A 27,838-nucleotide genomic window follows, 5' to 3' on the forward strand; every position below is an offset into this window, starting at 1 on the left:
TTATTATTTATTATTTGCATTATTATTTGGAATATGTAACTAGTTTCCTAAATTCTATGAAATATATTTCAAATGCAGCAAGATAGATACGAATGATTTATTACTACACACAAACTATAAGGCAATAATGTTTTATATAATTACATTCTAATATTGAAATAAGTTGGAGAATAGCAGAAGTTGAAAATATGAAATCGTATTTTTAATTATCTTTAAAATCTCGGAAGAGAAATAAATTTGAATTCGTCAGAATATACTTAATGTAATATCTTTAAAAGCATAAACAATTATACAGTTTTGAGTATTTTTCATACACTTACATGCGACGGACAATATTTTCTGAATAATTAATGGTTTTGCAACGTACATATTTTCTTTATCTGGCGTTTGTCATAAAGATTCATATAAAAATAGAATCTGCTTTGTCAATATCACCACGATTATCCACATATACTTTTTCCTCGTCTGTCGCGTGTACAACGTGCCATTGAATCACATGGGATTTATTTCTCATAGTGCTGAATTTTTTCATATCAACGAATTACTCTTCAATCTGACTTGATACTCAACTGACTCGGGACCTCGAAAACTGATTGATACGGAGTTGTCGACACAGCAACTTCAAGTCTCCTTATACCGCGTTCATACCCTTTACCCCTTTCTCTCTTTATATTCTCTTTCCTTATCTCATTTTTTGTATTTTACATTATTCATTTTTTCTTTTTAACTGTAAAATTGGTGTTTCGCTTTTAAATTTATTCTCTTTATAGGTTTCCAATACTATATGTCTTTCTAATATTTCAAACAAATTTCTTATTCAATCGAATGAATATGAAAAATTGTATTTTTATAAAATTTTCCGAATAAATTTACAATGAAACTTTAAGCATGAAATTTTCTTTCCTTTGCAAATGAACTATTATTATTAAATAAATATCAGTTTGATGTGATTTTTAATATTGGTATATCAAGAATTGAAATTATCATTCAATAAATAATTGTTGTTTCCAACAGTCATCTACAGAGATTTATTTATTCGTTAGTTTCTTGAAAGTAAGTAATAATATTTAACTCAACAGTCTATTTAATGCTTAAGTTTGATTAAACTGCTGAAACAATATTTGCATTAAATAATTAAAATGAATATGAATATTTATTTTAAAATGTAATATTGCTTTGAAATATATTTAATTTAACATAACTTAAAATATTACAAATAATATAAATATTTGACTTACATAGTAATATCTTTAATATCAATTAGAAAATAATATTTTCTAAATAATCTAAAACGTATTCTAAAAATTGCTGTTTTCTGTGACTACTGTATTTAAATAATTTTATTTTAGCGTTAAACACTATCTATTAATATATGTAACATAATAAAATAATAATCGAAAATTTAATTATTAAATAGGCAAAAATTTAAAAGAACGAATATGCGGAAACATCGAATAAATACTTGAAATTTTATAGATAAGCTCGCACGCAAAGCAAAAGCAGACCTTAAAATTTCATTTAAGGCATATCATTTTAAACATCGAATGTTAGCACATTTATTAAACTTTTGTCAATTTCATGAGACGCACGTCGTTGTCTTTCTAATTATAATTTACCATATGCTTCGTATGGGCAAAAAATGCAGCAATTACAGGCATTAAGAGGCTTTTGGAATTATATGTTATTTAATTGAAGCAACATCCTATAGCACCTAGCACAGGTAGACTCTGCGTGTATATCAACCATACTTAAAGCTGCAACAAACTCTCTGGAAAGTACAAGTGCGTGTCAAAGCATTCTCGGAGGTTTTCCAAAGAGACGATATATATATATATATATATATATATATATATATATATCGAGAGAGAGAGAGAGAGAGAGAGAGAGAGAGAACATTCCAAGAAAATAAACAGTTTCGGACAAGGATGGTTATATGTTCACGCATGTATATAAACGGTTAATTCGTCGGCGAGTTCAGACCGAGTTGAAATTTATTAAGTTTGACAGAGTTATTGGTTAAGGCTGTATTTCAGAGTTTATGCAATTGGTCCTGGGATGCGATCATATAATTTTTGTAAACTTTTACTTACGCACAACAGTTTATAAAATGTTATTTAATTTTTGCTGACTATACTATACACTCTTTTGTTATATTTGATATATATGTAATATTTATGACAGCGCAGAATCTTTAATTTATAAAATATTTATTATAAATTTAGATTTTAATCTATTTAACGACTCTTGATTTCTCGTCCAATCGAAAAATTAACGAACTCGTATTTATTTATTTAAAATAGTATAATATTATATTATAAATAGAGATTTTTGACTTTAATTAAATGTTTTCAATGTTAAAAACATTAATTTAGAATATTTTTTTCATAACTTTGGAAATATGGTAATACGATATTTTGTAAAGTCTTCCATAATTTAAGCAATTAGAGCATTAACAAAAATTAATTAACACAGTGTTACGTAACGATGGATAGGTATGAATATTTTGATATTGAGGCAAAGATTCGACTATTGAGCAAATATTTTCTCCCTTTTGACATATATTATAGATTATAGATGGCGCAATCGTATGTACGTAAATTAGGTGAAAGATAATTCAATAGTATTAATATAGTCTATTTCTTTCTTATTTAATTTTTTTAACGTTTTTAATTATTAAATTAGGATTATTAAATAATGACTTTTGAATGATCAAACAATTTCGTAATAATTATAATTAAAATAATATGTCTAACAACAATGTATATGTTCCTTTCTTATTTAGAATTAAGTAAAATCTAATAAATAGGCGTTTAAATTATATTAAAATTACAAAGCATGAATTTATAATACATTGGGGATTTTTATTCTTTTTTGTTTTTCGATGATATTTGTATATTAAATAATGAAATATTGCTACTTCGTTTTAGTATCAAATGATATTGCAGCTGATAAATTTTATTAGAAATACGTCGAGAAAATTCAACTGTATTATTTAATATTTATTAACTGCTTGAAAAGATTCAAAAGCAGCAAATCTTAATTAAAACTTTTTCATAATGAAATAATATTTCAGGTCTTTAATAATAATCTTCGTGCATAATTTTTTATCCGCTTACTTGGCTCATATCATTGCTTTTATACAATTCTTGCATTGGTTTTTACTAGTCGATGTTCAAAATTTCAATTTCATGCATATGGTAAACTATGTACTTGAGTGACAGTGTTACTAAATTAGCCTTGTATAATTAGATGTATTCGCTATAACCAAGGCTAAACATAATAAAATTTCCATATGAATAGCTTGTACAGATAGGAGAAAGACAATACTTAGATTTCGATTATATATATTATATCTATTATATATTTAAATAAACTATCGTTATTCTAGTAAAATTGTATGCATTATTTATAGAACGAATTATTTTATTAATTTCATGTAATTGGTGTGATTTTTCATTTTTTTGTCCAAACTTTGTATGGAAAATTTCTTTCGTGCTATGCCATGTGAAAATAAATAAGAAATTCTACTGTTAAAAGCGATTAGTTTCCAAATGAAAAGACAAGGAGGTAAATTAAATAAGAAACACATGCATTTCTGACGTACACGAATGAATATACAAATTTCAAATATCACTGCCAATCGTATATTATTATAAATTGAAATTTTTACATTGAAATTCTTTCAAAATTAAATTTAAAAACAAACATCATTAATGTTAATGCTGTGCTCTTTATGCGCATAAAACATAATTCAAGTAGCAGATTTGGTTTTTAACTAAGTATTACGTTTGATAGTAATACACTCTTTACAATGAACATATTTTAGATAAAGTATTCTAAATTTATTTGACTAATATGCACGGAAGTCTAAAATGATTAAAAGGATTGAAACGATAATATATTGAAGATCTTCAGTTATTATAGGCGAACTTATAATTAATTTCGATCTTATATTTGTTATTGATTATTAATTATTTGCAATATGCTCTAATATTTTATGAAAATATTATTATATTCAAATTTGTTAAATACAAGCATAAAAATGTGTTAATATAATTTAAAAAATAGATACAGCATTAAATATGTAACTATCGAAATTTTTATATCACATTAAAATAAATATTAATTTTCTTAAATATTTAATAAATACAGTTTTAATGTATTTTTTAAAAATTATCATATAAACAAAATGTAAATGAAATTCATTTAATATTACGAAACAATATATTAAGTAAAGTCGATTTTATTTGTTACGGAACCAAAGCTAATTTAATTTCAGTTTACGACAGTAAGTGTATGGAAAGAGTAGAGAAATTCAATTATAAATGATGTAAGTTGCCTTTTGCTGATTTTAAAAGCTAATTTTTAGGTAGAATTATTTATATTTGGATAACATTAAATTATGAAACTTATTAACTTTGATCAAGATTTATATTGTATGAGAACACAATTAGATTCAATAGCCTTATAATGAATTTTTAGTGAATTTTTTAAGATTATTTTATTACCTTTTAACTGTTACATATTCTGACAATACAAATAAATAATCGTTTTTAACTAAATTATAATTTACCAATAAATACAAATTCATACATCTTGATATATTCTTATATATATTTAATATTTATATAAAATTTAATTAACGTAGTAAAGTTTTATTTAATCAATTGTTTTTATGATTAACTTTATTGAGATTTTATATGTAATAACATATATAAGAAAAATAACGAATAAAATTAAAAAACAATATAGGATATTAATTAGAATACTAAACAATTAATGCTAATATTTAATTGAGCTTTTAAGCATGGATTAATTATTCAATTTGTGGTTATGTAATTAAGTTTTAATTCTCCTTTACGTCAAATATTTAATGAAAAACGCTTATACAAAATTATACAGAATTATTCAATTACGAGATTTTAATGTATTTTATTTTATATAGCACATACAAATATTTATAAATTGTAGGAGTTATACATAATAAATTATATTATAAATAATTGTATTTAATAAGAGACTAATTTAAGTAACATTCGTTTATATCCAATGACAATAAAATAATTCATAAGTTTTTCCAAATATATATGAACGAATTTGTAGGATTTTGAATAAATTATTTCCCTCTATAATTTAGACACATTACCATAGAATATATTTTTTTACTAAATATCAGTTATATTTAGAAATATTACAAAAGTTATAAAAAGTTTAGATTATAAAAGTTAGACTCACATCTTTTATTACATAAAGCCTTCTGCTCCGTTATCAACATTTATGGCATACATACTAAAGTACATATTCTTCATGCAATGTTTTATCCTTAAAAACACTATTTTATTTATATTATAATACCTACTTTTGCAATTAAAACATACACACAACTCTCAAACTTTTAATATTATAAAAATTTCAAACTGACATCACCACAATATCGTAATAAAACAATCACTTTTCATTAGAATGTTTTATAGTGTTTGGCTTAATTTATACATAAAATTATTAATTTAATAAATTAAAATTTTTTATCATTGATTTTTATATATAATATAACAATATAAATCATATTTCATTTAAATATATTCTATTTGTTAATAATAGAGTCTCTATTCTAAATAGATTGCATGTGATAGTAATAAAGTTTAAGATTTATTAATTATATATCAATTAATTGAAGAAAAGAGAATATTAAAATAGAATTAATAATTTATATAATAATTAAATGATTATTGAATTTTTAATATTGTAATAGAATGTAATATTTTATATGAATAAGTGTATAATATATAGCAAGTTGAAAAGCTGAATAGGATTAATTAAAATATACACATTAGAATTAATTATGTAAATTAAATGATCTAAACGGTATCTTGTGACTTTCATAAAATGTATATTACTGAGGAAAGAAAGCAAACAATTTTGAATTTATCACGTTAATTATTACTCACCAATGAGTATTTAATAGTAAGGTCGATCAAAAGCTGTATTATAAGAAAAAATTAAGATTAATTTTAGTTTATTATCGTTATATATTAATACTTGAATTCTATTGAAATATATTTTCGTACATTTAAAGTATGTATGCATTAAACTGTTGAATTTATTGATTTTGAGATGCGATTCCTATTTATTAAATCTTTTTTGTTTTTTGCAAATATCATTTTATATAAATATAGGATTATTTTTCATTTTTATGTCATGAGGACGTTTCCGTGTCTGAAATCTATTGATTTGAATCTACAATTCCACATAAAATTATTATCCATAACTGTAATTGTAGGATTATTGGTGGATAAAAATTTAGAAAATTCTTTTCGATATATACACATACTAATGCTCGATACTTGCCGAAAAGTACTGGCAAGACAATAAATAGTCAATATTGTCAAAATATATAAATAAAATCAAATTAGTTTATGAAAATTCATCAGTGCCAAGAAAATAAAAATAGCCTTCATAGATACTTATACACAGATGCATCCTTTCATAGCTTTGAAACGCTAGTTCGGCGAGCAAGTGAGCGGAATCACTTAACTCGCTTAGGCAATCAAATTGAATAATACATCGGCGACCATTAAACTTAGTATGGCCATCAGCTGGAATCAGTGGATTCATGTTGCTGGTATAAATTTCACATGAACGAATCATATGAGACATAGATACAGCTACATGGAGATATAGATAGATAGGTGGATGAATATACACATATATATATATATATATATATAGAGAGGGGGGGGGGGAGTTTGAAAAAGAGAGAATTCGCTGCAGACCGGATGACACAGCGGCACACTCGACTTTTAAGTAAGTTATAAATTTTATCGCACAGACACCAACATAAACTTATCCCATCCTCTTTATTCATTTGAGTTCAAAACTTAACATCGGCATTTCATTTAGACCGAAGAAAAGCGCTTTATAAGCGCTATGAATGAATTTTCCGTTGACGGGACATGAACGCAGCGCGTTCGTGCTTTTGATTTCCGACGCACGTAGGTACAGAGAGCCGTTATCAGGTTTTTGCTTCGTCCGCAAAATATATGAGCCAGACTCGATATAAGCTTTGTCCCCAAATATATTATAAACTTTTGAAAGAGGAAGAAATTTTTTTCAGTTTTTGCTTAAAATTATATCACGACCATAGCAATTGTTAATTAATGAGCTAATTTCGGCTAAACATATATATTCGTTAAAAATAACTTCTTTTTTGTTTTTTGTTTTTTGTTTTGTTTTTTATCTATACTAATAGGTGGATGATTATGAATAATATATGGAAGAATTCAAACGAGAAAATAATTATGTCTTTTAAATGTAATACATTTAATAGCATAATATGATTAGTTCGATATTCTAAGCTTAAAAATTTTTTATAAATCTATATAAATTTTTAATAATTTATAACATACACATATATTTCTTGCAATAATGAAATAATAAAAATAATAAAGGTATAGGAAAAAAACATTTGTCTAATTCTTGGCGTACAAATCCACTTTACCCTATGTCACCTCATGTCTAACACATCTACTATCGAACTTTCATACTTGTAATTTAAGTAGACTGTTGTTGTATTATTTGCACCATCATTGGTGCTAGTTCATTCGTATTTTTTTAGAGTTTAATGAAAAATTGCCATTTTGTTACAGGGCGTCATGGTTATCAAGGACCACAGGGCCCACAAGGACCTCCAGGAATTCCAGGTATGTTTAGATAAAGCTCTGTTAAATAAATCGAGGAGTTGCCTCTAAAGTTATAGATTAATGTGGATATGCTCAAGGGAATTAAAGTGAATATCGAAGACTAAGAAAGGGTCAGACGATCAGAAGCACCTTGTTGAAGGAACAATTAGTGAAGGATGATAGTTTTGCGTAGTTGATTAAACGCGAAATGATTGAGTACGGGGTGAGGCTGATGAGCGTTTAATTACTTCGTTATCTCATTTTTTAGCGATTACTCGAGACAAAATATACATGTATTTTGAACATTATGTAACTTTGAACTTACGTAAGCTTGTCGTGTGAGAGTATGCAATTTATCCTTGACGGAAATTAATCTTAGTTTTAAACGAAGCTTAAGTCATCTTCTGATATGAAATTCTTCATTATTGATATTCATTTACATAGAAAACCTTTGATAAATCAATAGATTTCTTTAAAGATATTTTTTACATTTATCGAATATTTATTAAAGTCTTTCAGAATAAAATTTTTTTATATTTTACTAAAATGGTTTCAAGTTCTTTAAAATATGGAGATTTATTAATATATATATATATATATATAACATATTAAAACTACAAATTACTTTTCTTTTTAAATAATTTTTTAATGACTTATTATTTAGATGGAGCTCGATAATCCAATTAAAGCGTTTCACATACCTACATTAAATATGAATTCCAAGCATGTAAATTACAATTTTATTGATTTTTTAATATTACAATATGAATAAAATGTTATATGTAAAAAATGTTGTTAAATACGTTTATTATCATACAAAATATGTTATAAATGTAAATTATAGTTTAATAATATGTAATACTTATTTAAGCTGTAGTGTAATATATTAAGTATTAATCTAATTTTATTTATGTACATTTATATATCAGTGTTTCAATTAATCAATAGTTATTATATGTTGAACTCATACATTTCAATAGATTTTAAGTATTAATATTATGTATTTTCGTATATATATATATCATAATGCAAATCTATGTTTTTGTAAATATTTATTTTTCCACCTATTGTTTGTAAGATATCAATATTTATAATTTCATTGTTATTTGATACATATGCACACGTTTTATTTTATTATGTATTTATATTTATCGAATATATTTATAAACAATAATTATTATTTTTTAAGGATTCACTAGTGAAGATTGAGAAAAAAAATACTTACAAAGAATTATTCATTATTAATTAACTGATTGTAAATTATTATTTTAAAATTTTAAAGCTCGGATTTAAAATTAATGATAGATATATAAAATTATAAAAAATACTATGTATGGGACGGATTAAAAATTTTGTATTTTTCTTTCAATAACATATTAGAAATCGATATTTAAGAGTACAATTTCAAATTAAATAATAGAAAAGATGAAATATAAATCATTGTTTAAAATATGAAAAAAATTAATAATAAATGCTTTTAACATACAAGCAATAAATCAACGGTGTTCTGATAATTTCTTCTTTTTATATATTGTAAAATATATTATGATTTTTAAATTTACTGGTCTACATATTTTTATGTAAACACTTCATTACTTTTTCCGAATAATGTATCATCATAAGATGTTAAAATTATAAAATGATAAAAAATATTAATTCCAAAAAATTTTCAACTACAGTCATTATTAATAATTATTCGTTATTCGTTCCAAGTGCCGTGCATGTATACAAATTTCCTATCTTATTAATTTCTATGGATATAGTTCATTAATGCACAAAGCGTACGTACATGCGGCTGATGTAGATTAGCCAGGGAAATATTCGTCGGAAACATGCATAACTCTACTTATTATAGGTAAAATGGGCTTACGTGGTCCATCCGGGCAGGATGGCAGACCCGGTGCTCCGAGTATTGTCGCCTATGCACCTTTTAGGAATAGTTCCAGCACTTCTATCATCGACACTAGCGACGTACTCGTCCCACCTTCCATCGCTGGTGAGTTTTCCATAAATTCTGGCGTCGTATATAACTTCCTTCACTTCCACGTTCCACTGATTAGCGATTTCGTTGCACATGTGAAATATGTCTTAAATTTCATACAAAGCTTGTATAATATGTATAAACTAATAATATAGATTTTTCATTTTATAATAAACTTTATAATTCTGTAAATTTGCAATGCTATTCAATTAATTTTAATTTTTGTACTGATTAATGAATTATTTTTGTCATTATTATAGATAAAATTCATGGCTATAATAATATATGCATATGGATTAAACGTAATAAAAATTATATGTATTTCCATGAATAAAATAATTAGTACTTTAATGCCAGTTTATTTAATTATTTGAATAAATTGCCTTCATTTGCTATTATATATAGTTTAATGGTTAATTTGAAATATGAATTATGAAAAAATCATTGTTTAATAAATAAGCGAATTCATAAAAATTATTAGAACAAAAATACGTTTGAATATATTATTGATATCCTGGAATAGTGTTTGTTAATTATTAAAAAATATTTTAATTCCTGTACTTTTTTAATGTTCTTGCATAAGTATTAAACAGTATGAATTACAACAAACATGTGAATATTAAAAATTAAACAAAATTAAAAGTTATTATTAATGTAATACATGGAATTCTTTTCTTTGCAACAATAATACAATATTTTTTTCAAATGTTTGTTAAAGTGTCAATATTTTAATAACTTTAGCAGTGATTGATTGTTATTTTCATAATATTTTCATAAAAAATTAAAAATAATAATGTAGGCACACTTTATCTAGATGTTTCAAAACGTAAGAATGATTTATCTTAATAATTTTATTATTCATTGATTGTTACAGGGTAATTACATAAGTAATTTTAAAATTATATTTTTCAAATAGAACAATTTATATATACTATAATATTATAAAATTTATTGTATTATTTAACAGGAATAAAGTATATATTAATAATATTTATTAAAAAATACAACTATTTAAAATATATTACATTATGTTATTATACACTTGTTAGATGCTTACAAATTTGTATCAATTAAGTTTGAAGCTTCATTTATGTCCGTACATTAAAATTAATTAATTTTGGAAAATATTTGGGATAGAAATTAAGAAAAAAAAAACAAAATAATTTTGAAATTATTTTTGCATATTGTCAAGCAAATTATTTGTTTAATTATTTGTTAAAATCATATAAAATTTAATACTGTATAATTTTCCAAAATTTATTGTGCAATTCGAAATTTATAATACTAATTACACCAACTATTTTAATAATTTAATTTAGATTTTGAGCATATAACTTCACTTTATTAATAAATCTCTTTTAAGGGTTTGTAGGTAAGGTAAGGGAATGTTTGTACATTATATATATACGATACTTTTAAATACTTAATAAATACATTACTTAAATATATTTTTTGGAAACAATTAAAAGAAAAAATTGTTATTAATGTAGTTCAGATTTCAAAAAAATAAAAATATATAATGGTAATTTGTTATTTTTATTAACTTATTAATAACAATTATTAATGCTAATTATGCTTTCAATTTTGTAACTGTTAATGTTATATCCAAATTCTACCCGGTAATATATTTTATCTTATATTTGAATTTTAAAATACATGATTTAAAATAATTATAATTTACTCCATGACTTACAAATAGAATTTTAAAATTAATTTATTATTATTATTTATTCATTACTATATAAATTATATTTTATATTTTTATGTTTGATTTTCTTTTAAGTGCGATATGATGTTTTTGCGGTTAGCAATTAAATTTTAATACAAATAATCAAAACGTAACGATGAAATCATAAGAATTATTATTTCCATGGCAATTTTCGTTACTATTATTTCATAAAATATATTATTTTACTATTACCTTTATGCACTGGTTTATTATAAATATTGTATTTAATAAACTATCATATATTTAATTTTTTACAATAACAAAATTTTATTTATTTCTTAATACTATTTTATGTTATTTTCTATAAAAATTTTATATCACAATTTACTTAAATGATGTCATGACGTTTATTAATTATTACTTTTTCATAAAATTTAGAATTATTAATATAAAAATTCATAGTCTCTGTATACTCAATTAACAATAATAACAACACAGTATAAAGTATCATAAGTAATTGAATTGTTAATAGGAATTATTTAGCTTCTAAATAAATTTTCAATTTTTCACCAGGATTTCTTAATTTTATAGGTACAATACAATTATTATTTCTTTAAGTTAATTATATCAACATTACATCGACACTTCGTCGAATGTTATGTTTTTTATAAATGAAGCAAAGCTTTTATTATGTAAATCTTAAGCATACATGAATTTCAGTAACATTGATGAACATTTAGTACATTATATATAATCTGTAAATATACAATATAATTATAATTAAAATAAATTAATTTTTCAATCCTACTGAATACTATTTCTAATTGATTTATGAATCATCGCTATTTCTACCTAGTTTAACCTAAGAATTTATAATTAATTTACCATATATTTTATTAAATTACTAATTTCGATAATTAGTAGTGATATGGCTAATTAAAAGAAATTATCTATATTTGTATACATATGTCTCATAATCTTATATTCTATATTAATACAAGTTTAATACTAATATTGATATCATTTTATTTGCCTTTCGAATAATTTGAGTAGTAAATTTTCTATTGGCAAACATAAAAAGTAATGTAAAAGTATGAAAACCTCAATAATAGAATTTTCAAAATCATTTAATAATCTTGGAATTGTTAAGAAATAGCTTTTTAAATATATGTATTACATTTTATTTAATAATTATTCTTTATTTATGCTATTATATTATGTATTAATATTTTACGAATTATTGATTTCTATATTTATTTACTCATACATGTAATTGATAAATAATTATGAATGAAGTTAATTTTTGCTAATAATTCCATTTAAAAAATGGAAATAATAATAAATTATACGTAGTAATGGTTTTATTCTTAGTATTATCTTGAAAGAAATTAAACGCAGTAAAATCAAATGATATATTGCTAATTTTTGAATCATTTATATTGAAATAAACCGCACGTGAGATGTATTTTCGATGAATCGTGTTAGCAAATGATATAACCCATTAAAAGTTGTTTAAATATCTAAATATTGTAAACTACATACGTAATTAATGTCCAACTATATATAACGTAAATTTGTTTCGAACAGCAAAGAATTACGCAACAGTAAGCATAACTTGCTATTACATTGAAAAACGATATAAAAAATTATATATAAATTTATTAATCAGTAGTTAATAAATAAGAGATTGAATATTTAGAAAGCGCGTTTCGATTTAGCGGATCGAGTTAGAATATTTTACAACAAACGAGAGAAATAATTTTATCATTGCAAGTAATTTTTATCAAGCAGAGTCTTAAATGTTTACAATACTTTTACAATTTTTTTAATAAAAGAAGGGCATTAGATATTTATTGCAAATTATATTTATAGGTAGCTCGCAAATTCAATTTGTTGTTGCGGAAGAGGGAGTGAACATACGACTCGAATGTTACGCAGCTGGTAAGCCTAGTCCAATTATTCAATGGCACAGGCCCGATGGTTTGCCCATCCACACTGAAAACTGGTATGGTAAGTATTCCCATTTCCGAATATTTTACAGAAATATAATTTACTGTATGTTATTTTAATTATAATGGTTGGTAATGAACATTAGTCAAAGCTTTATTTAGATATAAGTGAATATTAGAATATTTAAATAATATTTCTTAAAAAAAAAAGGTAAATTTGTACGAAACAGTTTGTCTTACATTCGCATTACTTTGAATTAAGAGTACTGAATTAAAATATTTAAAAAGTATATATTTATTGTTTCATGTATTAAATTCGTCAATACGCTTTTGCAATTATTGAAGGATACAAATTAATTAATTTTGGGTAAATAGAATGACATAAAAAATATAAATAAATATTAATCGCATTTAACGTATTGCGCGTCTTTAACAAGGATCGATTTCAATGAATTTACAAACAAATATTATTATTGACAAACATTAGTGATAGTGTTTTACGAATAAAATAAGAAAATATTTCATTCATAAATGAAATTATTATTTACATTGAAATTCATTATGACATTGGAAAATAATTAAAATTTTGTTATCGATGTAGTATTGTGAAGAATTTTCTTTTACTAAAAGTATTTCACTGTATTATCTTTCAAGTAAAACTTCTTGTCGTTATACAAACTTGGTTCATTTTAAGAATATTTTTACATTACTATATATATATATATATATATATATATATTTATATGCGTATAAATTTGTATGAGTATAAGTGTACTCATATGTTTATTAAGTATACATTGTATACTAAATATATTTTTCATTAATTTTAACAAATTAAAATTGTTTTAAATTAAATATTTATTTTTTTTTTATAAATTTGAACATTATTCATTTTTTAAAAGTATTTAACACATAAATAGTATATTTATATAAAAAATTAAAAAAAAAATTGTATAAATCTCATTATTACGAAGTAGATTAGTATAATATCTTCATGTCATTGCAATTGTTTTTTTCCTTTTATAAAAAATAAAAATTAATAGAATTCACAAAATAACATTATTTATGTTTATTATTCCTCGACTTTATATCATTAAAAAAACAGAATAATTTTTATTTTATTTATGATTGTATAATAACATCTATAAACATACGCAAATTCATAAAGTATGATTATTTGTCGTTATATAAATAGAAAAGATAAAATATGTAAAAATTCATTAAGTATTAATGATAATGTGAAAGACAATAATGAATAAAGAATGATTTTGATTAATTTATTTCGATAAATGTATTTATATCCCTCATTAATAATGGAGAACGAAAGTAAACACAAGCAAGAGGGACAATATTCAAGAATTAATTATAAATATACAATAAATAGTATATATTAATTAGAGGTATAAAGAATTTGAAAAATGATTAACTTTGGAGTAAGAAGATGTGGTGATAATAGATTTAATAATTTTATTTATGAAAATGTAAAAAATATAAGTTATTTTGCTTCTTTTACTTCTTTTTCCAAAATTACTAGACTATATAAAATCCCATATTTAGTAGTTACGTATGATCGATTATTATTTCAAAGGGTTTTATAAATTTCCTAAAGATTTAATTAAATTATTTGTAGTAATAAACCTAATGCAGAGTGTGCATCAATATTTTAAAATCTATTATTATATAAAATCTAATATAAAATCAATTTTCTTCCAATAGTTTTATTTAAAATTACTATCAAAAATTAAACTTCATACTATAAAATTCAAATATTTGAATAATTCTTAACAGACTTGGATGTTTTTCGTCATATACATTGTTTAATTGGATCCTAATTTATTTATTTAAAAATGAATAAAAGAAAAGAAAAAATTGTAATTCGAGCATTTTTTTTTAATATCTATAAATTCATCTTTCAGCTTAATATATATATATATATATATATATATATATAATATGTGACAAATAAAAGGAATAAGTAAATATATATATATAACGAATAAAATGTAACGAAAGATAGAGATATAAGAGAGAAAAAAAATTTAGAAGGAAATAAAGAGAGAAGTATATCATATTTAATCTAAACAAATTGTCGTCGAATGAGTTTTTCTAATTTACGATATAATGGTAGAAAAGTAATTAGTAAATACACAATTATTAATAATTGTTGTGATTAAAAGTTTAGACTAGATTACTGTGTACATGATATAGTATATCGATGGAATAGTTCAAGTATCATTCAATGAATTTATCTTTTCATTTTAATGTTTTAAAATAGTCTTACATGTGCATATAAATTATGTTTCATATGAAATTGTAAAGATAAGAAGAACGTAAATAATGTTATCTAACCATGCAAAATTTAATAAATTTACATATTTATTCGGATGACTTCTTTCTAAAATAATTCAATATTATGTTTTAATATATCGTTTTTCAAGAAAATTATAATTTGTATTGAATACTTTATTTTATAAAAGAATCAATTATTCGTTTTCTGTAAACCTTCTATATCGAAAAAATTTATGTACATTTAGTATTTGATTTGTTAATTATACTATAGTTATATATTAAACTAAGCATAAATTTATATTGATTTAAATAAATTGTAATTTGACTCTATTTAATTGAATGATCTACGTAAGAATTTAAACTCAAAAATATTATTCTTTATTCATAATAATTTTAATCTATTGTGAACGATAAAAATATATTATGTGCAAGTATATGAATATTTTATTATTGCTTAGAAAAATATATACAATATGTATAAATATATAATTATATAAATATTTCTTTCTTTCTTCGATTCAATAAATTATAATAATAATAATTTTAAAGTATTTCAGTCCTCAACGTGATGTTAATGTCTGTGATCAAACTATAAAACCTCCCGGTGATATTAGGTGGGGGGAATTGCTGACAAGTGTCCATAAGTATTGCCATAAATAATGCTATCCATAAGTACGTTGCCCTCACATTGATGATGAGCGTGGTCTTGACATCCAACATGAGCTTGATAGTAGCGAAGCAGCTGCCAACTCCAGTTTTGGGATAGTGAGCTTCTTGAGTGGAGCCACCTTTGTTTTAGAGGATATAAATGTAACATTCTTGTTATTGGTGTTGTGAATAGAGATGTATATAACTGCGGCCATTGGTAATTGAGAGGCATCTGCGAAACCATGTAGTTATATAACGGATGACCCTTCTGTGTTGAGCCATCGAGGTATTATTATCTTGTTCTGCTCTGCCAAGTCCTCCCTAATGGTACGCCATTGAGCGACGACTTGATCTGACAACCTATGCTGTTACTTGTGCCAAAAAGAAGATTTTAATTGTGCAAATTCGGGATAGGATTTTGAATCACCGAGTATTCGTTCCAACTCCCTTCTTATCTGGTTGTTAAGTTACATTAAGACAGGTGAGTTTCCATGCAATCCCATGCATTTGGGATGTCGAATCAATGTCTCCAGTAAATCGCTTGTGTTGCTTACCAATTTTTCTAATTCCGTGGCTGATTTTATGGTTGTAGGTTAGGTGGTAATGATCTGTCGTATGAGGGACTTAACTGCTAGTCGGGGAGTGTTGTACTTCTATATCAATTTATTCCAGGCTATGGTGAGTGAGGTGCTCTGTAGAGATATGCTCGGTTGGTAGGTAATCCAGTTTTTGTATGTCGCTTAGTTTGTGTTGCTCTGGAGTACTACAGATTGAAACAGATCTCTGAACAGGAGGCAGGCCATTTCTCATTGTTCTCCTGCTTGAGCTTTCTCCTCTGAACTAGTTGTACTATTTGTTTGTGTAGATTCGCCTAAGTCATGACACAGCTTCTTTATAATTGCCTTTGCAACGGCATAGCACAAGAACTCTTCTGCAAATGCATTTTTAGTATAATATTCATGGTTATTGCTTGTTGATGATGGTCAATTGGCTTAGAGATAGCTATGTTCCTTGGTGAAAGTCTTATGTATTTCATCAATGGAATCTCTGATTGATTGCACTTCATGCAGATTGATGTCTGTATTCTCTTCGCTGAGATTGTTACTTGGTGTTCTCATTATTGATATGCGTGTCAATTGACTTTGGGCCTTCATAATGTGCTCATTGGATAGCCTTACATTAATGGAGCTACGAGCAATGCGCTCATGGGTAGTGGATGTATTTGGATTTAATGACTCCTTAGTCTCTTTCTTTTCTTGGATTTACATCTTGTGGTAGTAGAGAGAAAGCAACAGTGAGGTACTTACATTATTGAAAAGAATACTTGAGTTATAACTTAAATATTTTTATTACATATAATTGCAATGTATAATGAGTATGGTTGAGCTTCTTTCCTGCTGTAGTGGTATTGAAGGAATGCACTGACTTCCACTATCCGGCTCGAAGGACCAAAATATCTGTGAGCAGACTGTAAAACCTCCCGGTGATATTAGGTGGGGGGAAGTGCTGGCAAGTGGAGGGGGCAGACGCATTTATTCAATTTAACGCACAGCGTATCTTAGTTTTCTATTTATTTTCGGACTACAATAATATGTTTATAAAATGGTGTTTATAGAATTATATTAATGGCCATTGTAAAATGATTATAAATCTGTTAAACTCCTTCAGTGGTTTTCACATGGTAATGGAATTTACTACTCGCAGCAGCATGAGGTGTAAATCTCTCTACTCTTTGAATAGTGCCACGTGTGGCTGACGATCTAATAATTGCTCCATGAAGCCGAGACGAATATTTTCGTCTGCTAAGGGGTAGCTGGTGCGTCTTTGCCTATGAAGAACTCGTGTCTGTTTGATTATGATCTTTAAAGGATTATGATTTTTGATGGCGTCACTGTTGGCTTATTAGAGTATTAAATTACAGTTGGTATCTGGTATAATGCTGTGTTAATAACTAATAACTGATTGGCTGCGTAATGCTAATGAGTGATAGCAGATGCGAACGATTGGTAAAATTATATTGAGTAAGAACAAATGAGTGAATGATTGGTAAAAATACAGTGAGTCCGGGCGCGTGGCGATCAGCCCTTAAATATTAACGTGGCAGCTTGCAACGCTGGCAGCAGTGCTCGAGCTTGTTGATAGGACGAAAGTCTTGATGAGGTCAGAGCGAAGCTACAAAATATTCGAGAAATCTAGAAGGAGGCTGCCTTGGAATGTTCGAGAATTGGCAATCGTCGTTGCTATGCGGAAATAACGTAGAACGCTAGACAATAAGGCGTTGACTGGTTAAGAATTCGCAGAATCAATGTTTATAAACATAAGCGTCCGAGAGCTCGTACTTTTCCCATTTTAAAATTCTTCGAGGTTGGTCCATTTCCCGAACAGTTAATATACTAAAAAATATATATAATTTGTAAAAAAATTTATTTATCTTGTATTTAGATTACATAACAACTGTCCTATTATAAATTGAAATAATATATTATACAAAAATATATTATACTGCATTTTCATTTAAATATAGTATGTTAATTAGATAAAAGAAAAATAAATAAAAATACAAAATACAAAAAAGCATAAATGCCTAAAACAAAATTAAACTTTTTGTTAATAAATACATTAAATGTTTTTCTTATTCGAATGCAATGTATAAGAATAAACCAAATTTGAATGTATTTCGGTTTAGAAAACAAAATTGATAATAATACTAAACTTATCATTAAAGCAATTAATTATATGAATTGCTATTAATGTTAATTATTTACCATCCTTTTTTAATAGTAAAAAAAATGTTGATGTTAATAAAACATGATTTCAATAATATTATTATTCACTTAAGGGACTTTAACCGCCCAATAAATGTTTATAAAAAAATTTAATATAGGAATTACATTCACAAACACCTCCATTGCTTTTAGCCTCAGCAATTTACGGAAATTCCTTAAATTTATCATCTGTGCATAGAGATGACATGGGAAATTACACCTGCACGGCAGACAATGGCATACCACCCAGTTCCAATAAGAGATATAAACTGAATGTGAAATGTGAGTTCATTTAATATAATTAAATTAAAGCAATTAAAATAAATATTTTTATCCCGATAGGCAGTTGCAGGCTTAACCAACCAACACTATTACTTAACAGAAGATTTTTTTTAATATTAATTTAATTAATATGCCTATTGCAAGAAATTTTTGTGAAACATTCATCGAATGTTTGTTTAATAGATTACTTATTTAATCAATACTTAGCATATTGCTTGAATATCTTGCAATATTCAATTTTCCAAGAATTCGACATTGTAACTGAGGTTTCCTTAACCTAAATATTATATTTAATTGTACAAAATTTATGTATTTTAATGGGAACAATATGCTGTCGCGAAGGTTTATAAATAGAATGATCGAAGAACTTTGAAACTAATGTTTTTGCATGACATATAAGCAAACAGAAACACAAAGTTACCAAGCATTTATGATCATTATTCAACTACTCAAACATTTTAAGTTACTGTATTTTTTATTTATATTGTAACATAAGACGTTATTATTTATAACGAATTATAAGATAATGACTTAATTATTAAAATAAACTAAAACGATTTAAGAATATATATTTCATCATAAATAAATTTAACGATATCAGTTTCGTTTGTTTTTTTTTTTTTGTTTTCTTTTTTTTTTTTAATAAAAAACACTTTAGAATTAGAATTATACGATGAAAATTACCGAAATCCAGAAATAATATACAATAATAGTAGTCACTTTTTAAAAATATTTTGAATATAATACATGATTTTTAAAAAGTACTTTGAAAAAATTGCTATTGGAAAAATTTCGAATATAATGAAGTAGTAAACATTTATTTTATTTATTTCTAAAAATCTGAATTTATAATATTAATATTAATTGACATTTTATATAGGAATTTTCTTTGTGCTAATCATTTTTCTTTCAAATTTTTAGAGAGAAAAGAATTATTTAATATAATTAGAACTTTACATTGGAAAATATACAATAATTTTTATATTTATACGTCGCTTGATTTTAAAAAATTTATATTTTATACAAAAAATAGTTTTATCGGAATGATTATAAACAGTAAAGACATTTCGTCATATTTACCATTGAGGTATGTGCACTATTGATTGTAATTTTCTGCATTAAATTGTGTATCATCAAAAATCCAATAATAACATTATTTCCTATATATGCAATAATGATAATTTAGGCTTTAAATTAATTTTTGAAACTTTTGAAAATTTAACTTTTGTATTTTAACATATTAATTGAATAAAATTTATCATTGAAAATTAAATTAAATTTTAATGCCTGAATATATTTTCCAGTTAAATTATGATTGTTCTTTGTTCATTGGTAAAAATGAAATTTTACTTTATCAAATTGAATTATTAAACTAAGGCAATTGAGACGATAAGGAAAACAAGGTTTACATGCATTAACAACTAAAATTTGGAAATGCCACTGCGTATAAATTTTAATTGCTATTCTCAAATAGTATGAAGCCATCGGATTTATGTTTGTTATCATTTTCTTTCTCCTCTTCAATTTATGTGTGGCTTGTCACTTATGGGACACGCGCTATAGTTGATAATAGGCTATTGTGATGACATCTCTTTGACACCGAAGAGACATTGCACTCTTTTACAGAACAGCGAGCTTTCAGAGTGAAACACAATAGCCGCAACGACAAACATGTGCTTCCGTATCTGACATTTTCGATATTTCACGTTGTTATTGTGCACGTATGCTATGCTAGAGGCAATACATTACTTTCGAAAGTTGAAGGATAGTATTAACAACTGAAAATTAATACACATGTTTTCAACTCTCGTGGTTTATTATTGTTAAATCTAATTTTTAATATTGTTAGTTTAGGTTCAAGTATTTAGTAAAGCTATAATATTTATGTGATTTTCGAGTAAATCGAGGTAAATTTACTGTTTGTTAAAAGCTTTATATATAATTATAATAATGAAAGTAAATTAATTATATATATATATATATATATATATATATATATATATATATACTATATATAGAAGAATAAGTCTTTTATGCACGACATTTTAACGATCTTATGAGCTTTTATATTTTGAATTCGTTATAAATCTCAAAAGTCCTCGCAACTATTTCAATTCGTTCCAAAGTTTGTTTGTGCAAAGATAATATGTTAAAGGTAATTCCATTATAACAATTTTAAACTTTTCAAATTTTTTACATTTTGTAATATCTATATATGGAATTTAAATCATGTATTCATGAACGTTCAAAATAAAATTCAATGTAGCTTTTTCGAACAGTTGATTATCGAAAAGAAGTTTGCAAAAAGTATAATAATTTTAATTGACTCTTATTTGTAAGAACTATTTGACTTATCTGGTCGTTCTAAGGCTTCTCTGAATTCAAACAGTCCACAATCTATTAAATTAATTTAATTAATTTATTATTTATATAAATTAAATTTAAAAATTACAACTTTAAAAATTTTCATTATAAATGGTTCTTATTATGTTTATATTTAATATTTTATATTTTACAACTCTAATATTGTCAAATAGTAATTTTTTATAGGCGCTCTCTTATTATTTATTTCGAAGTCGTTATTTTTAATGTGATGCACTTAAGTATTGCACAACAGTATCAATTTACATTTGTTGAAAATAAGTATGATAGAATATACGCGGGTTAAGATAATTTTAGTGTAACTTATTTAAAAGGGTAATTAGAGTAGCTGTTTTATGTTTCTGATTTAGCTGGATAAAGCTACTTTCATTCTAAAAATACAACTCGATGCTTTTCAAACAAATTATTCGATATTCGCTTGTTTTCTCCAGTATTTTAATATTATAATTAATTAATTAGCTTCAATACCTGTGCATGCAATATATAATTGACCCTTATACTACTTGTTTTTATAAAAATTAATTATTTAACGTATTATTTCATCGTAAATTAAAAAAAGAAAAATCAATCTTTCAATAATGAGTATAATCAATTTGTTACTTTACGAATTTACTTACATGTTTGTCTTATAAAGAAAATTCAAATGTAAGATTTTTGATTGTATATAACACGTAGATTTATAGGAATTTATAGAACTGAAATTATCGCCTGAATGTCCAATATGATTTAACAAATAATATTCTATATATTATAACTCGTAATGGTATATTAATATTAATTTGTATGGTAATGAATTAATTTAATTTACACTGGCATCGTTGTCAAATAATCACGAAAAATCACAGCAGATAAAATATAATTATTAATTTTAAATCAATATAAAGTATATCCTAATAGATGTGTCTATATACAGTCCTAGTATATTGTTGTGCAATCATAGTTGGATGTTCTTTAAAGATCTATAATAAATAAAGCTTTTTGTTCATGAATTGATTATTCAGTCGAGCCATTGATACGAGTTCGCGTGCCAGTGGTGCGTGTGCGAAGTCACGGCAACGTCGTGTTGGACTGTGAAGTTGAAGCGTATCCTAAACCAGAACTGCACTGGGAGAATAAAGATGGCAGACTCGATAGCAAGCCGGAGAAATACAGATTTCAGGAGGAGGAATATAGAAGGGATTACAAGGTACGATAAATGATAAATGATAATAATACAGGAAAAGCTTGAGATATAATGTATACTTAACATCGGAATCATTGGAAATTTGGATGTGAATTATTGGCTTTTAGATTACCAATTCAATATTAACTCATCTACATTCGTTTGTATAATTCTTTCAAAATTGTAAATTCAATATTTTCTCTTTTACGAAGCGAGAGCACTCACTCTTTGAGCATTGCTAAATAGTTTAGTGAACATTAAAGTCTCATCTTGTTATTCCATTGATATTTTATGCTGATATGCGTTACTGTAGTCAACAAAATTCATTGGCTTAGAATGGAAGCTTAATTTTATCATATCAAAAACAGATAAATATTTCTTGATGAATGTCTGAAAGAATCAGTAGTTAATGATTAAAATTTCTCAAATTTGTAATTTCATTTTCAGTTCAGAATGAAACTAAAAATCAGTAAAATAAGTACATTCGACTATGGCTTTTATTACTGTATCGCAAGAAATGCAATAAACATTACAAGAGGGGTAATAATAATAAAAGGTAAGTTTGAAAATAATTTTCTATTTGGAAAGTATAAATTATTCTGTACATTAATAATTATATACAGTTCTTTTATCATAATAGATTTTATCAAATTATTTAAATCTTTAATAATGCATCAAATTACTTCTTATAGTCAAACTTCTGACAATTATTATTTTATTGAGAAATCTTTACGACGGATGTCATCGTTAAATTTACATCGAATTCATATTGCAAATAAAGGTTTTCCAATTGATAATTACACGCGCGCAGGCCTATATAAAATTCAATTTTTATTGACAGAGAAATCACAAAAAACATAAGACTATAATTTAAATGAATTTTAGAATTATACTACTTTAAAATATTGTAATAATTTCTGATGTATTTCTTATTTCTAATTTATCTATCTTTCTATAAATATACAACCTACAAACTGTGTTTGCTACTCTCTTTTTTTTTTGAAAACAAATAACAAGATCAAAATACATATTAATTACTTTTAACAATTCTTATAATTATTAGGGCTGATTACTTTCATTGATTCTAACTATATACTTTCATACGTCTTATATGAGGACTTATTTAATTACTTATTAAATTTTGTATTGAAAATAAATAATTAAAGGCTGCGATATTTCTGCGCTATTTATGAATTTCCTTTCACTACCAATTTTTTTCGTCCCTCTAGAATGCTCCTTAACACAACTGTCACCAATATTTTTGCTGCCTTTAAAATCTTCATACCCGTCCTATCGATCCATTTGAATAATGATGAACAAACCGATAATTAAAAAGTCAGTGGATAAAAAAATTTTGTTTTTTTTTCAGATACAAATGAGAAAATAACAGAGTCCAAAGGTACAGTTATTTTCGGTAAGCTTCCGCCTCCTCGTCCACAATATAGAAATCTTTGTCCTCCAGTGTTAAAATGTGACAGTTGTCCGCGGGCGAATTGTGGATACACGGGTGTCGAGGCGAAACCAATGGCCGGCATTAATTTTACGGGGATGCCAACTAGAATTGCCGGTAGGTTTATATCATTATTATGAAACTTAGTAGCTACGCATTGATGTCTACAAGTTTCAGATAATCATAATTAGTATTTGCGTAAATTTCCGTAAAGTAATATTCATTTGTGAATGTAGTAAACTTAAAAATTCTTTATTGCAGTTACTTATTTTTATAAAAGCCAGACGAATTTCTTAATATTTCAATAGGACTGCCGGCGTTAATTATTAGTTAACAATTCTATGCATTTTAATTTGCGTGCTGAAAGAAAAAAAAAACGAAAAAAGAATCCAATTATTTCAAAATTTCTTACAAGTCCTATCCTATTCTTCCTACCATCGATACGCATATAAATATTAATTGTAACAAATACACAGTCGCAATCTGAAATTACTTTCGAATCACAAAATTTTTAAATGCACTAATTTAAATTTAAATCCAAACTAATTCCATTATAAATGTATCAAACTAATTTTAGTTTTTGTACTACGAAATTGCATTTCATTCGTTATTTAATTTCATCTCATAAAACGGGTGATTCTTTTAACAAGATATATCTCTAACTCTGGTTACCTGTGCAACCATAAAAGCCTTATCCAGAAAAGCTAACACATCGTTAAACAACAATTCGAACAAGCCGATTAATTTTATGTTGCGATCGAGTTGGAGGAATAAGTCAGTCGTCGTAAAACTATTAATCACTCGTATGCGTAGACGGTATGATCGGTGCGGTGGGAATACCCGTTTTCAAGGGTCAGATGGACGATCTCTATGGTGTATGGATGCAGGACGCGTCACCAAAGAGCGACACAATGGCAGGAAAACTTTGGGTGACCCGTAGCACCGACACTTCACATATCTACGAGTATGCCGATATCGATGACTATACGCAGAGAAAAATTCTACGGAATATCAAGCTACCTTATCCATTTCAAGTACGTACTTTTGTTAAATTTTTATGAAGTTTATTAAGCGTGGATCATTAAGTGGTTCGTTTCACGAGAGGCGAGCATTTCAAAAAATTCTATTTCTTTCTGAATTTTTCTTTTTCTCATACCCTTTGGTATTTGTAAAGACAGAGACACGCTTTTGTTAGTTCGCCTTAAACTATATTCTTTGACAATGACGTTGTTTATGCAGTACAAGCCGTTCGTTATTCTCAATAAACTTTATAATGAATAATATGGTGGATTGAAAAGAATGAAATTAAATAAATAATTACTCGAAATCATTGAAAAGTAAATTAACGTTTTGCAACTGAATATTCTTACCCGACAATTTTATTTTTTTACATTATAAGTTAATTATTTATTGTGATAAAATCAATTATAAGTAATGCAAGTTACCTCTTGTGCGAACAAAATAAGCCACATTTATAATGCCAGCTTATACATAATTTATACATTATCTAAAAATATAATTTTATTGATATAAAGATAAACGAATTTACAAATTAATTCAATCAATGGATATTAATGTAAAAGTATTTTAACAAATAAAGTGAACTCTTCAAATTAAATTATAAAGATAAATAGACTTTCGTTAATTAGTATTATAAAGCATAATTATACTCAGCTTAACATTAATGCGATACATGGTTATTAAAAAGCATAACCGATAAATTAATTTAAACATAGTTTGGGTATTTAATAAATACCATTATTTAAAAATAAAGTTCTTTTTATAAATTTTCAATTTTATTATTCCTTTTACGATTAATGCAATTTTATAAATTGCCGCTCCTGTACTTAATAATTTATTCATAAAATATCAAAGTAGATGAAAGCTCGAAAAATGAATCATAACTAATTTTTGTTCATTTAGATAAATAGTTCGGTAAAGTTACTCATTCACACTATAAAAACGTATTTGATGATTTTTTAAAAGAACCTTTAATAAAGATTAATTTATTATCAAAATGTGAATATCAATGTGTAGGTTAAACTATCCTTGTTCTTTAAAGGATTAATTAACAATATATATATATATATATATATATATATATTTATAATTTCCTATAAAAATGCATCTTACGATAATTGTGATAATTGTTATAATTTATATTTACTATATTTACTTTATTATTATTAGGAAAAGTTTAATTGTTGCTACTTTGATTTTGTATAAAATTTTTTTTTTAATATTTAGAATTGTTAATTCTGTTAAATATTTTTTATGCGTACTCGATGGCTTCTGTTGCTGATTTCGAGCGGAATATATCTTATCCATTGGGTATAGAATGCATTAAAACTAATTCATCCTATTTCTGTGCGAATTTTATGTATAATTGCTCGTTCGAATAAAACTTCAAAATGAACTTCATATATTCCAAATTATTTCTGCAACGATTCCAATATTTTCACTAGAATACTTCTTTTCATTATCCTTTACAAATAGATTACTGCATCTATCCTATTTTCACTGCCGTAAACTAGTTACATGATTAAGTTGAAAGAATTTTTTTTAATCGAAGAACTAAAAATCGATGTAGCAAAAGAACTTACAAAAAATCACGTATTATATGAGTATTTACACACGCGCACACGCACGCACATACGCACACATTTTATAAGTCAGTGGAATTCGGTTTTATATATTGAAAAATACAATCATTATCGAGCAAAGATGGTGACTTGGTTGCTTATGCACAATTGAGCCAATTGAAAGGCTACCCTGAGGAGATCCGATTGCCAAGACAGAGAGTAATAGTAGTAAGTGCAAGCTGCACTCGATTCTAGGTAGCCTGTTGGTGATTTCTCTTGTCTGAGGTGTGTTTTCCTAACTTTGATACACCACTATTGTTGAAATAGAAGGTCAAAGCGGAGAAAGCATCCCTCCTTTCATAGAGATTTTCAATTCATGTCCTTGCTTCCTCATCGTCCACTTTTGTCTGCTTACTTTTTTTTTTTTTTTTTTAGTTTACGACATTGCATTACTATATTACAGTGCAAAGCAACAGTGGTAAAACAGGAAAAGTGTTCCATTTGCGTAGTAGAGAAAATACGTGCATATTTACTCAATCTAGTTTCAAATAATAAATTTAATTTACAAGTATAAAAGAATGTAAAATAGAATGTAATGCTTTGGAAATACCGAAAATCTATTAACCAGTGTATTCGTGTGTCGACCAGTGTATTTTATATTTCTTATAAATCGCTTTTCTTTTATAGAAATCAGGAAGAAATTTCAGATATTAAGATATTATATTTGAATTCTGAATAATGATTATAGTTAGCACTTAAGATTAATAGATTTTTGTATTATAAGTACTAAAATCACTTATATATCAAAGAAGTAAGCTTGAGTTTATATTAATAATATTAAATGAAAGAGTGAATCGATTCCACATGTGAAATAATCTCACTGTTAGCATTTATTTTGTTATTTCAAACTGCATCCTTTAATATAGATAAAATATTCAGCTTTTCTAATTCTATATTACTCATCTAAATTTACTTAGATTAACAAAGTTATATGGAGTTC

At 25.4% G+C, this 27,838-nt stretch overlaps 1 protein-coding gene across 1 annotated transcript in view; it reads left to right on the forward strand.

Moving 5' to 3' along the window:
- Positions 1-27,838, forward strand: part of LOC105362030 (uncharacterized) — a 63,923-nt gene that overhangs the window by 29,486 nt on the left and 6,599 nt on the right. Inside the window, exons 5-12 of the mRNA XM_011499355.1 lie at positions 7,647-7,700; positions 9,535-9,675; positions 13,202-13,339; positions 19,134-19,262; positions 22,646-22,830; positions 23,254-23,362; positions 24,176-24,373; positions 25,070-25,290. Coding sequence (XP_011497657.1) covers positions 7,647-7,700; positions 9,535-9,675; positions 13,202-13,339; positions 19,134-19,262; positions 22,646-22,830; positions 23,254-23,362; positions 24,176-24,373; positions 25,070-25,290 — 1,175 coding nt within the window. The remainder of the gene's footprint in view (positions 1-7,646; positions 7,701-9,534; positions 9,676-13,201; positions 13,340-19,133; positions 19,263-22,645; positions 22,831-23,253; positions 23,363-24,175; positions 24,374-25,069; positions 25,291-27,838) is intronic.

The sequence above is a fragment of the Ceratosolen solmsi genome, unplaced genomic scaffold (genome assembly GCF_000503995.2).
Source record: "Ceratosolen solmsi marchali unplaced genomic scaffold, CerSol_1.0 scaffold2, whole genome shotgun sequence".
NCBI lineage: Eukaryota > Metazoa > Arthropoda > Insecta > Hymenoptera > Agaonidae > Ceratosolen > Ceratosolen solmsi.